Source organism: Sinohyriopsis cumingii, chromosome 2, assembly GCF_028554795.1.
Source record: "Sinohyriopsis cumingii isolate HCF-2022 chromosome 2, ASM2855479v2, whole genome shotgun sequence".
NCBI lineage: Eukaryota > Metazoa > Mollusca > Bivalvia > Unionida > Unionidae > Sinohyriopsis > Sinohyriopsis cumingii.
In genome coordinates, this window is record NC_142962.1 from 107,826,856 (window position 1) to 107,840,718 (window position 13,863).

Sequence of the window (13,863 nt, forward strand, 5' to 3'; positions counted from 1 at the left end):
AGAAAAAGCTGAAAATATAGAACAAATATTTCGCTGGAATGAGCAAGAACGATAACCACGCAGAATGATTCTGCTCAATTCCAAGCACACAGAGCAACAGTGGAGAGTAATTATCACCATATTTTTACTGATCAAGACACCAGGTTCTCTCTCCCCTCTTAACGACCTTTTCACTTTGGATGAATGGAAATCTACCCTCAGAAACAAGAAATCCACCTATCCAGAAGTAGACAAACTCGGATATAAAATATAAAAAAAAGGTTCCATCAAATATTGAAGATATATTAGACATGATAAATCAATCATGACAGACAGGACAAAAAAAATGGAAACAGGCTATAGTTATTCCGATACCAAAAGCTGGTAAAGACCCAATAGAACTAGCCTCTTACAGACCTATCTCCCTCACCGACACTTTGGATGAATGGAAATCTACCCTCAGAAACAAGAAATCCACCTATCCGGAAGTAGACAAACTTGGATATAAAATATACAAAAACGTTACATCAAATATTGAAGATATATTAGACATGATAAATCAATCATGGCAGACAGGACAAAAAAAAAAAAAATGGAAACAGGCTACAGTTATTCCGATACCAAAAGCTGGTAAAAACCCATTAGAACTAGCCTCTTACAGACCAATCTCTCTCACCGACACTATATGTGAGACAATGATAAACAACAGACTTAAACATCACCTGGAAAGTAACAATCTTCTCTCAAAATAACAAAGTGGCTTCCGCTGTGGACCAACTAATAAAGCTTGAGTCACTCATTAAACTAGCTTTCAATGCTGAACAAAAATGCGATCAACATCTCATAGCGATCTTTCTAGACCTTGAGAAGGCCTTTGATCTCGTTTGGACTGATGGTCTCAGCCAAACTGAACCGCTATGGAATCAACGGCCACATGCATAAATGGAGCGAAATCTTCTTAAAAGATAGACATATTAGAACTAGAATAGTAATCAATATTCAGAAGAATATATATTAGAAAATGGCACCCCCAGGGAAGTGCATTAAGCCCGACACTATTTAATATCATGATCAATGACCAAGAACGCTCTGACGACCTCAGTAAAATCGATCTATCGCAATTTGCTGACGACAATGGCATATGAAAAGCAGGCAAACCACGCAGCCAACAGTTAATTACTGAACTGCAAGCCAATTTAACTAACATTGGCAAATGGGGTTCAAATTATCAAAAGGAAAAACAACTGGAACTATATTCTCTCCCCATAAAGGGTACATTATAGAAACCCCAACCCTGTACATATAAGGCAAACCCATCAAATTTGAAAAAGTAGGAAAAATTTTAGGTATGTATTACGACCAGTAGTTCTCATGGAAACATCACATCACTGAACAATACGCAAACGTAATGGAGACCTAAATCTCCTGAAAAACATCAAAGGTCTAAAATGGGGTGCAGACCAAGACACACTCGTAACACTCTACAGGGCCTTAATTAGGTCCAAACTTGATTATGGATGCCAGATCTACGCCTCTGCCAAACCCTCACTCCTCAAACCCCTCGACATAATCCAAGCTAAAGCGTTGCATATATGCACAGGCACACATAAAAACAACTCCAATGAAAAACTCCAGATTATTACAGGCGAAACATTTTTAACATTGAGACGAGAAGAATTAACACTATGAAATGCAGCCAGAATCTCCATACACAACCTCAACCATCCCACAAGGTACATCATTAAAAAATGCAACACCCCATTTTGCCAGAGACTGGAACAAATAAATTATCACCAACAGAACGTCATCTCAAACACTTCAATAAAGCCAAAAAATAAAAAACTGGCGTTAAACTTAATATTTCTGCAGATGCCATTAAAGATGCAGTCAAGACAAATGGTATATTTCCACTTCTTGCAGCTATACCAGTGTTAATAACCACTGCAGCCCCATCTGTTGCAAAGGCAGCTGCACTTGGTGCTTTTGGAACTTCTGCTTGAATGGCACTGATAAAATCAACTGGAAAGGGAATCATGCACACAATAAACTTTAAAAAATGAAGATCACAGTGGGGAACAACACAGAAAATGTCTAAGAGCGCCGAACGTGCCGCAGCCCGGCCGTCTAAGATTGCCAGGCTCACAATGTGGTCACGGTCTAAGATTGCCAGGAATTCCTCTCTCATTGTACGGATGAGGTCTGAGACTTCCCAGGACACTTCAATAGATGCAAAACGTCTCCTTCCTATGTCCAATTTTGATTTACATGATTCTGATAAACAATTAAAAAGTCAAAAACTTCAGAGGTGTTATAATGCGTGATCAATTACCAAAAACAACCAAACAATGTTGAAAACGGTATCATTAATCTCGATGGAAGACTTGGAAAACGTACTCATTGGGTTGCAACCGCGATTGATCCATGTGGAATTGTTTATTTTGATTTGTATGGGTTGGCTCAACCAAAAGAATTTTTAAAATATGTAAGCACAGTACGAAGTAATGAAGTACGAAGTACCAGGGATGGTCCTGGCTTTTAAAAAGCTGTCGCCAAAAAAATCGCCAACCTCAATATTTTGTCGCCAATTTTCAAAAAGTGTCGCCAAAAAAAGTAGTGTACATTTTTCCAAGTGTTAATTTAGTCTATTAATGTAACACGCAATGAAAATTACAAAAGATGGATTAGTTAATACTTTAATTACAAGAAGCATTAACAAAATGTTACAAAGTCTTACATGAAGATCCGTCGCGATTTTAGGGCTGCCCACTTGTTGAATGCAGTTTCAAAGTCTAATTTTTCACATCTGTACATGTTGATTCTCATTAAATTCTCGAGAGATGAGATGCAGAGCTTATTTCTGATGTCAGTTTTTATGAAGTTCATCTTACTGAATCCACGTTCACAGTATACAGTGCTGACAGGTGACACCAGTACTCTCTCAGCAGCCCCCCCCCCCTTTATGGCTAGCTTCACAAAGCTTGTAGCGAATTGCTTCCTAAATCCCAAGAATGATCACTGAATGCTGTATAAATTTTCTCGACAAGAAAAATAGGATCTCCATTCCCACGAATGAAACTTACACGAGTCAACACCTGGCAATATTGGACCGTATATATAAGCATAAATTCACACCCAACTTAGGGATTCTTTCACTCCTGTATTTTGAGAAATAAATAATTATTATTAATTATGCAAAACTGTTCTCTTTTTTTTGCTATTTCTTGTTGCGGAGTTTAAGTCTCTGCAGCCGTAACACAGGACTGATGGCAAAAGGAAAAGATCAATGAGTAAAATGCTGCACTGGCGACAGATGTAATTGTGATTTAGATTGTTTCCATTTGCTTTGTAGTTATACACAGTTGTCGGTACTTCAAAGCTTATCAGTTTTCTGTGAAGGTTCAGCAAAACTATTGTATTCGTATATGTATAAAAAAACAGAAGGATTAGCCATTCAATTAATTGTATCTGTTCTATTCGCGTCTTCAGAAGTCGGTCAGTTGTAGGTATAGTGCGGTAGCATGATTGACTGTATCGCAGCATACAGTACTCAGCCCAGATGTCAGCATAAGCAGATTATGATGTAACAATGCACTGTAAAGATGGGGTTGTCAATAAGAACAAAGGATTGTTTGTGTAACAGATTGATACCAATGCATTGCTTAGTCAAGTTTGTGGCTTCCTTTCGTTCTGCCTTTTAATTTATCCAGTCCAAATCCGTGATTGTATGTACAAATTAAATAACTAAAAAGTATGTCGCCAAAAAAATCACCAGATGGGATATTTTTGTCGCCAATAAGGAAAAAAAATCGCAATTTGCGACATTGGCGAAGCCCAGGACGATCCCTGAAGTACTCTGCTCTGGTATTCAACATTACCAATACAGACAATAACTGATCCGCCAATATGTGGCCGTTAAGTAATTGTTGTGCTTGACACTCTATCAAAATCTTCCTTCGCGCCTCATAAAGTTCTTCATGAGTACACAAGTTATGTTTTAAATAATTACTAATCATACAATGGTTGATATTTATGGAATATCATCTATCAAAGACATGAAAAAAGAAGATTAAATTGACTTATCGAATTACGCGACTAAAGATGATCTTGCTGATCTTATGAACCTCTCTGGAGTTGACTGGGATGAGTTGTTATTTTTCAGGATAATTACGGTGTTTTCAAGACAAGTAACATTAACTGGCTCGACATAGTTCGACGAGTTCTCGGTGCTAAAAAGAATAAGATTCCAGTATTTACTGACGGCGGTAGAATCAGAGACTCAAATGTATCAATCGCAACTATAAGAAATGAAATTATAAAAAGTGCTGCTGATCGTTTACGATCCACCGGTGATACAATGACAGTGTAACTCAACATGAATGGAAACAAAATAGTTGTTTTAAGAGAAACAACATCCAATGAAGATGCCATAACAAAAGGTGTGTAGATGATAACTATACTACAGTAGATAACAAATTAACCATTCTGTGATTTCAGTATGACGTTCACGTAAACATGTTGTCAAATCTTCATAGAAATTTTCAAAAACTGAGTAAAATCACAGATGCATTCTTTGGAAGTCCGTTGTTTGTTGATATGAAACTCTCTGAAATTAACACAAAACTCGATGATATTAAAACAGCTGTGACAGACATTAAAACAATTAATCAACGATTAGGTGTTATCAGAGATCCTAAATCATTTTCGTATCTAATCACAATAGCGTAGAGTAATATCAATGATATTAGAAGAAAAAAAACTAGAAGCTATTATCAGTGGAATTCCTGGTATCGTTAAAAAATTAATCTCATTAAAATTCCTCACAAGCAGATCATCAACGTGGTATACACATTATCATAAGGAACATCAACATAGTCACAGCAATATAACACTATCAAACATACCGCGGAAGTCACTGGCATGTATAGGCTGTCCGTGTTCAGTGGTGCAAAATTTAGTACATTTGCCACGTATCTATGGCATCATACAACTGATATTTTTTTCTGGAACCGTGTCTATTGTGTTAAATAAAGCAGACGAAGAAACGTTTATGCTGGAACCATCTGATAAAAAAATTAACCACAGCGTCTTAGTGGTGGTGTCTGGAATTTGTCGCTGAAACACCTCAATATGTGTAGTTGTCGTTGACATAATTGTGTATTTGTCATCTGCTGTTATCACTGGAACCGGTGTATTGTTATCAACAATAATAATGACATCATATCAGTTACAACAATTTGTGTGTTCAGCTGCAACAACAATTGCTGGTATTCTTAATATATCGCTAAAAGAAATATCTACATGTACAAATACAAACCTGCATGAGTATATAATAAAATTGTATACAGCGTTGCTAGCATACTCAAAATTATCTTGGTTAATATCATTAGGCCTTACCGATGGCATAACATCAGCTAGCTAGTTCACAGCAATGATTAAGATTTACAACAAAGTTATAAATGTACCTTTGGAGACTGTATCAGAATCTACGTCCGATTTAGAAAATAATAATAATAATAATAATGTCAGCGTCAAATGAATTACTACAACAGATCGTCGCTAATACAACTCGGTTGAAAACCACAATGATATCAGAAGCTTAGCCAATCCTGAATTTAGCATTAACTTTCCAAATGCAATTCCAGTGAAAGAAATGCCATTAGCACAATTACGAGTACATCACAGCTGTCCAAATATTAGATCAAATGCATTCAGTGGGTTGCAAGCAAATAATTTTTTGGTATTTTCATATAAACATATACCAGATGGAACACAAGGTTAGCAAGTTGTTCATAATTCCACAGGTTGATATCAAATCCAAGAAATCAACAATGAATTCCAATGCAGAATCAAATCTATTACAGGAAAAGAATATAAAATTGATATCACTGTTCACAAACCATCATTATCAGCCGTGACGGAAATAAACTCTCTAGATTATATATATACCGTCAATCCAGACAGCATTTGGATGACCAGAAGTACCACCTGTATCTCAAGGACCATTAGACCCTAAACGCGTTGACTTTGTCACAGATAAAAAAACAATATTTATAATAACTCCAAAATATCAAAAAGAATATTCATGGGATGATACATATTATTTCGTTGATAATGGTAAAGAAATTCATAGCCCACCAGAAAACTTATTTACTGTTGAAGATTTAATTGAAATTCCTAATGAAGAGTTTATTATTTAATGTGTGAATAAAATTAAAAATGAATATCGAACTATATTTGCAACTCTACAAAATTTATTTTCTAGTGTCACACAATACTACAATTACGACATAAAACAATAGATCATTAAAAACGATACAATATCTAAATCAAGTTGCATCAAACTTTGCACATGTCAATTTAGTTATTGTTGAATCTGTAATCTTAGGACAATTATATATGTATAGAAAAGTACACCTTAAACAATTGTTTCTCGAATACTATAAAATAACCCAGGCAGATCTATCAAAATTTGCACTGCCAGGATTTAATGTCGACGAACTAAAAAAATCAGTCAACGATTTATTTTATCGACGAATATTTTCTGAAAGTTGTGGATGCATGGAGAAAAACAGCCCCACCCACAGCTATTCTCAAATATAACAATGATCAATACGGTCTAGGTCGTCATATTTCACCAGGAATTGTAAATATAACATCAACAATAGCAGTTAATCTTGTATGTGATGCAATTATCAAATACATCTTGAAAAATCCAGTCAGGCTCAACATGCATATATTTTATATACATTTACACTTCAAGAACCCCTTGGATATTTGATCTTACAAAAACCCATTAGCCCGGTTTATCTGCGATGTCATAACCCGCTATTATCAGGGATACATTTTAAGCTTACTGACCAGAATGGGCGCCTTCTTGACTTGCGTACAAACTGTTGAAAGAAAATATGTATTCAAGACCATAGATCTTTTTGTAGATCTTCCCGCTCATGACAGAGTCAAGGAAAGTAAAAGAATATTTTTTCTGAGTCGAAGTTGTCGTTTTACAAAATAATTATTTCTTGATTTAATCAAAGGATATTATATAACGTACCAACACGTGAGAGTTTTTGTATACAGCAAAGAGATATTTGAAAGTGCAGTCAGAACAATATTGACACTATCCACCTCTGACAAAGTCAAGGCGGAAAAATTTAGTGTCAATATAATTATTGGTGAGTACGGCGATGAAGATTTTTTTGTAAATGCAGGAACAATTAAATAAACTGTGTCAAGAACATATTATTACTATATTATGCGATAGAGATCAGATTCTGAATTATGCACATTCGTGTATTGAATTTAATCAGCTTAAAAAATATTACCTGATTCTGAATAAATATTATCCTTGATAAAGTCAAAGCAGAATAAAAATAAAAATCATTGATAAAATCATTGAATCTGATACAGAATAAAAATCAATTTTTAATCAAATTGATGGGTATATTACTCATAGTTGTTCAGTTTCTGAAGCAATTTCATCAAATTGATGGGTATATTACCCATAATTTTTCAGATTATCAAACAATTTCATCAAATTGATGGGTATATTACCCAAATTGTATCAGATTATTAGTCAAAATCATTAACAATTTTATATTCAAAGATGTTATCATTGATTCTAGAATGATTTTATCGTTATTAATGTTTCAGATTAATCGTTTATTTCACAGATTTGACGGATATATTACCCAAATTAAATCAGATTATCAAACAATTTCAGGCTGCTATGCATAGTGTACTTTAGACTAATTCAGGCCGATTTTTTAGCACAAGGGAGCAGTCATTTTAGTTAGTAGTGTGCTTAGAGCATGTACAATTTCCAAAAGTACAATAACCAAAGAAATATCATCCACCTTACATTAATGTAACATAGAGGTATGCCAACATTCTCTCCATTGTGCATGCTTTAAATGCAAACAATTTCACCTTACATACGTCACTCTCTCAAAAGTACATAATAACTGGTGAGCGTTCTAGTCTGTTCTTAGAACATTTTTTCCACTCTCATTTTGATTAAGATAGAAGAGTTATATTTACATTTCTTTTAGGGATTTAAAGGTAATTGTTTATTCTTGAGAATATGAGCTCAGGGTCTTGTTTTCCATGTGTATTTCGGCGAGAGTGCACATTGAGTAATTAGGCCTTGGTGATGATCCGGAAGTGAAAACTTTGTTCTGTTTACATGCTGCTCTGTTGACAGTCCAGCCTCTCTAAAAAAATGCAGGTCAACCTTTGACAAGAACTTCACCGTGAAGTCATCTATGAAGGTATTTTTGATTAACATATGATTTGTATTGATTGTCACACAGTGGAAAGGTCAGTATTGAGAAACAAATGTAGAGAACATGTAGTAAAATGAATTGTGTTCTATGTCCTATTAGGTCTCACTGGATAGTTTCGTATTTAGACAACCCTAATTTTTAAGGTAGAAGGCATGAACCTAATTATCACAAGCCTAGCAATTTATAAATTCACACATAAGCTAAATCTATAATGTGGTTTAAATTTACTTTGAGTTAGGCTTGGAAATAGGTTGGTTTGTTGGTGACTGCCTGTCACAGATGAGCACTGGAGATCAAATGCGTAACTGGGGCTGAAAATGACCTGCCGACTTGGCTTACGTATTTATGTGTCTGCTACAGTGGTAAATATCTAAAAATCTAGATGGTTGAGGGGTGATGAAAAGTATGCTAATTTGTTATAGTAATAGTGAACTTTATTCATGCATAAGGCACATACTGATTCTTTTAGCTGCCTTGTCACCGAAAAATATTCAAAATAGCTATTTCTTGTCAAAAATGAATGTAAAATTTAGGGGTTGGTGGCAGTGTTGGTTCAGTATAAAAACCACCAGTTGCATCAGGAATTAACCTGATTACTGCAGTCAATATCTCACATGTATGCTTTCTACAAAAATCATTAGTTTGTTTTTACTGGTATCTTCAGTGTAAAATTATTCTCATTTTTCTGTAACTGGTCATTGTCGGATGAAAATTCACCAGATAAACTGTACAGTGTGACCTTATACCTGCAGGTATATTTCTCGACGTTCCGGAAATGACTGAACGATGATCCGAATAGCTTTACTCGCTTCAAATACTACTGTACGGAACAAGCATGGACGGTTATGATTTCTTTCGCATGTTGGGTGCAGGAGCAAGATTTGATTTTAAACGTTTCCAAAGGGATGCAGAAGTTCTTAAGGTGGCACATATTCACATATAAGTACAGAAATCGTTCAACACGATATAAAGATCCGTTGTACGACAGAAAGCAAGAAATATGTTTCAAGTGACCGAGATCGAGAGAGAGTAACCTTTTTCAGTCATAGAGTAGTCAGTCCTACATGTAAGACCTTGACGCTGATATTTATGTTTTGGGCGTCAGGGTCTTACTGCCTAACTAACAGCGCTGTGTAGGTATAACAGGCCAAATTAAAAATTTCATCTCGGGTTAATATGGTAGTTTTGAGAAGGTCAAAGCATCAGAAATAACAAATTAGCAAATATAATATATGGTTTTTGCTTATAGCAAGTGCAAACAACTTATATTTTTGCATGCAAAAAAAGAATTCTTCAAAAAGTAAGCATTTTTTGTACAGTGTATATATTAAAAACAAATCCAGTAATGGAAAATTTTTGGGGGTTAATGAAGCAGTCACTTGAGAATATAACCAGACTGTCTTGAGGCATAGTTTACAAATTAAGTGGTATATAAAAGGAAATTTTGGGGAAATATGCCTCAGCCAATCCAGAATTTGCAGCTTTAAGTACTCAGAATTTACAGTTATGAGTGTATGTCGAATCCAAAAGCCTTATTATGTTAAAGCTTGTTTTGTTTTTTTCATGTGAAAGTGAAAAAAGGGGATTGTTAACATCTGCCTCCTTACTTTTCAAAAGAAATCTATATGGACAATGTGACAAGAAAATTCAGTTATTTATTCCTTTTAAATATCTACTTATATTATAATTTGTTTAGACTTATTCATCTAAAACTATTGTTTTTATGACTGAAAGTTTACATAAAATATTTATTTTTCTCTAATATTTCCTGTGGAAAGTTAAATACAGCACCGTATATACTTTTTATTTATATTTATTTTTTTATTTTGCATTTGCTTTATTGCATAGTTGGATTTTTCTGGCATTTTTTGTCATAATAATATTAACTTATATTTTAAACAATGTAAAATTACAATAACTCACAGACAACAGCCTGAACTGTGAATAACTTTAAAAACTTAAAACGTTTCTTTTAAATCTCTGCAGGAGGGTGGGGTCTTATTCTTCAAACAGAAAACAATCACATATCATCTGTGAAGATACAAGTATAAATTTGTATTAATCTTTTTTACTACTATATTCATTTCATATCCAAAGGTATCAAACAGGTTTTATACTATTTTGTAGCAGTAATAATAAAAACAAACTGCTGGTTACCGATAGCGGTAGCAACGATATTTATATTCATAGAGTATATAGTTGCTACCGAAGGAGTCTGACTTTTTGTCAGTAAAGTACCTTACAATAAATCACCTGAATGTACTACAAATATATTTATATTTATTATACTGATAAGGTGATTTTATTGATTAAACGTCAGACTGGTTGAGACCTCTACCAGGTGCTCAAGGGAGATGAGCTGGAGGGTATGTTATAATACAACCCTATTCCCACGAAACAAAGATAAGTACCACTTTATATTTAGATGCATAAACAAATCTCTCCTGTGTGAAACCCTCCATGATCCACACGTTTTGTGGATTTGTCATGAAAATATTCTTTGAGCCATATCAAATTCTTACCAATAACGTGCAGTTTTTAAAAAAAGCCCTAAAAATTGGTTTCCGCTGCGCAGGTTATCACGTAAAATTTTCCCGCTATTCATGAAATTATCCAATGAAAATTAAAAGAATAGTAAAATGGTGGCACTTGGTCTGACTGAAGCGCCCTCTAGTTGTGTTGTTATCGCTACACTGTGTAGTGTGTTTTGATGTCGACTAACATCATAACGAAAGTAAAATTTTCAGGAATATCTCACACAGCTGACAATAAAATAATGCCGCTTTTCTACAAAGTAAAGTCATAATGTTTTAGCCAGACTTTGCTTGCTCTGATGTCTTTTCTCTAATAAATTCAAATTCTCACATAAGAAATGGACCAATTTTCAAGTTTTGTTGGCCTACATTAAAATTGACTGGAAAGCGAGGAATACATCCATTTGCTAATGTCATATTTTCATTCTGCCAGGATAAAGACAGCACAGTAAGTATATTAATTACACATAAATTAGTGGAAGAGTGTCGATATATGCTGCCAAATGCGAGATATTCCTGAAATGTTGACTACTTATTCCAATGTCAATGACACTGGAACACGCTATACAAGGTCATTATTTGGATTGTAATACATAGCACTTAAACAAAACCAACATGTGCTATGTCTTACATTGTAGGACTAGGAGAATATGAAATCAATTTTAACAATTTGTTTGGACCCACAGCTGTGTTCCATAAGGAACAGGTATGGGGAAATGAACAAAGTAGCTTCAGTAATTATAATATATCAGGAGAATGAAAATGTGCTTTTAATATATTTTGCATGAACCAGCACATTTGCCCACAGGGGCTCATATCGCTGCTTACAATTTACGTGTCATACATGTACTATGCAATAACTACAAGGGAGGACACTTCTCTCCTTTCTCATGCGACCTGTTTAAGAACAAATGCTGATATTTCAAGCTACATTTCGTGTAGTGTAATACATTTGGTACTAATGTTTAGCTCAGAAAGTCACCTTTTAATACGTATCTGAAGTTTGGCATACTATGATACTTTTAAATAATGCCAGACCATTTTTCCAAGCTACTGCTCGACATGGCCATGATCATGCCTGCTTAATATGCAAGAACAAAGTGATGAATACTGCCTTCTCATTGGCCAACTGAAATAAGTTATAAATATATGTAGGACATCATTTTCTTTTAACCAATGAGAGGACAATATTACATTCAGCATGATTACTTGCATATTAAGCAGGTGCAATCAGGGCCATGTGGAGCAGTGGCATGGGGAAATGGTCTAGCATTCCTTAAAGGTGTGATAATAAGTCAAACCTTATATAGGGATACACATTCAAATGCCTGAGCTAAGTATGGGTACCAATTTTATTAAGCTTTGCAAAGCATAGCTTGAAATATCAGCGTTTATTCTTAAATAGGTCACACAAGAAGGGAAAGAAGTGTCCTCCCTTGTAGTTATTATATAGTAGATATATGACAGGTAAATTGTAAGCAATGATACAAGCTCCTGTGCATTTGCCTTCATTAGTATAAAACACAGGTGCTCAATGCGAATCTGAATGAAAAAAATCATAGAGAGTGACAAAAATACCTTAGATGACGCCCGTGACCCATTTTGACATAGAACCCTCTCTTTCATACTATATAAGAGAAAAGGTATGTAACTTCCAAATACTTGGTTTTACCCATGACCCTCAATTTCCTTCTGCTATTTCTCTCTTTGAAGGCACATGATCATATTCTAATGCTTGTTTTACTTCTGAGATATTTTGCTATTCATCAAGCCATCATTGACTTTTCTCAGTTGTACCAAACTGAAAGGGGCCCCCAGTGGTCTAAAGCGCTCTCTTACGAATCACTGCCATTACACCTCTGTCTGCATGGGTTCAAGTCTCAGATTCAGCCAATGTGGGTATGTGAGAAAGCTTGCCAGTAGCTTCTCATGGGTCGGTGGTTCTTTCCAGGGTTTTTCTGGATTCTTCCTCCAACATTAATACTGGCCTCCATGTATAGCCTATTGTGTGCTGAAAATTGGCGTTAAACCCTACAGCAACAACATCATTTCAATTATCTTGTAAAATGGACAGCCCTTCAGAATGCTACTCTGACATACTTCAAAGAAACAGTGTTCCATTGAGTATTATTTAAGCACCTGCAATGAATTGGACAAGTAATGATGCCCTATTTTGTTGTAATGGTGTTTATATTAAATTGGTGACAGCATGAATATAAATTATTATTGTAATCAGCGTTTTCTCAAATTGATTCACTTTCTTGAGTCAGAATGATCCTATGCAATTTGATATATAAATTTGTGGTTTCTTTAAAATATCACTTTTTGTTTAAAAGAAATTATTGACTTGACTAGAGATATTTATTCTCTCTCTCTCTCATATCACTTTCTGTTTAAAAGAAGTTATTGACTTGACTAGAGATGTTTATTCTCTCTCTCTCTCTCTCTCATATATTAATTTCTGTTTAAAAGAAATTATTAACTTGACTAGAGATGTTTATTCTCTCTCTCTCTCATATCTTTAACTGCAAGCACTCTTCTACATGCTTGGGGCCCCATGTACCTGTAGGGTTCACCTTTATCGATCACTTCCATTTCATCCCTCTTCACCTGGGTTTGAGTCATGGGATTTGCTAGGATGGGTAAGTGAGAATCTTGCCCGTGGCTCAGTGGTTCTTGCTGGGACTTTCCCAAGTTCTTCACCAGTTATACTAACTATATTGTTCTTAAAAATGGCCTAAAACCCACAATGACAATTACTACATGCTTCAACCAGCACCACTGAAATCATAAATGAATATTCTCCTTGGTGATATCCATCTGCGGAATATCATTTACTGTTACCCCTCAGATGATAAAGCTACAGTCATACCTTAAGTGGTCAAAGTTATCATTTTTGCCTGTCAATGCAACATATCACTACACAAACATGCTTTATTTCAGAACTGCATATTGCCAGTCAGAAGAACAGGAGCATCATGAAATGGTTGACATTTTGAAGACCATGTTACAGAAACTATACTTTCAGTAGCTGTAGCCAAAGAAATTTGAAAGGCAAACATTTTTTG

At 34.9% G+C, this 13,863-nt stretch overlaps 1 protein-coding gene across 1 annotated transcript in view; it reads left to right on the forward strand.

The window, feature by feature from the left end:
* The first annotated feature begins 9,084 nt into the window (after positions 1-9,084).
* LOC149805586 (putative ATP-dependent RNA helicase DDX52) overlaps positions 9,085-13,863 on the forward strand; it is a 48,428-nt gene continuing 43,649 nt past the window's right edge. Inside the window, exon 1 of the mRNA XM_089950220.1 lies at positions 9,085-9,183. Coding sequence (XP_089806346.1) covers positions 9,097-9,183 — 87 coding nt within the window. The 5' untranslated portion in view covers positions 9,085-9,096. The remainder of the gene's footprint in view (positions 9,184-13,863) is intronic.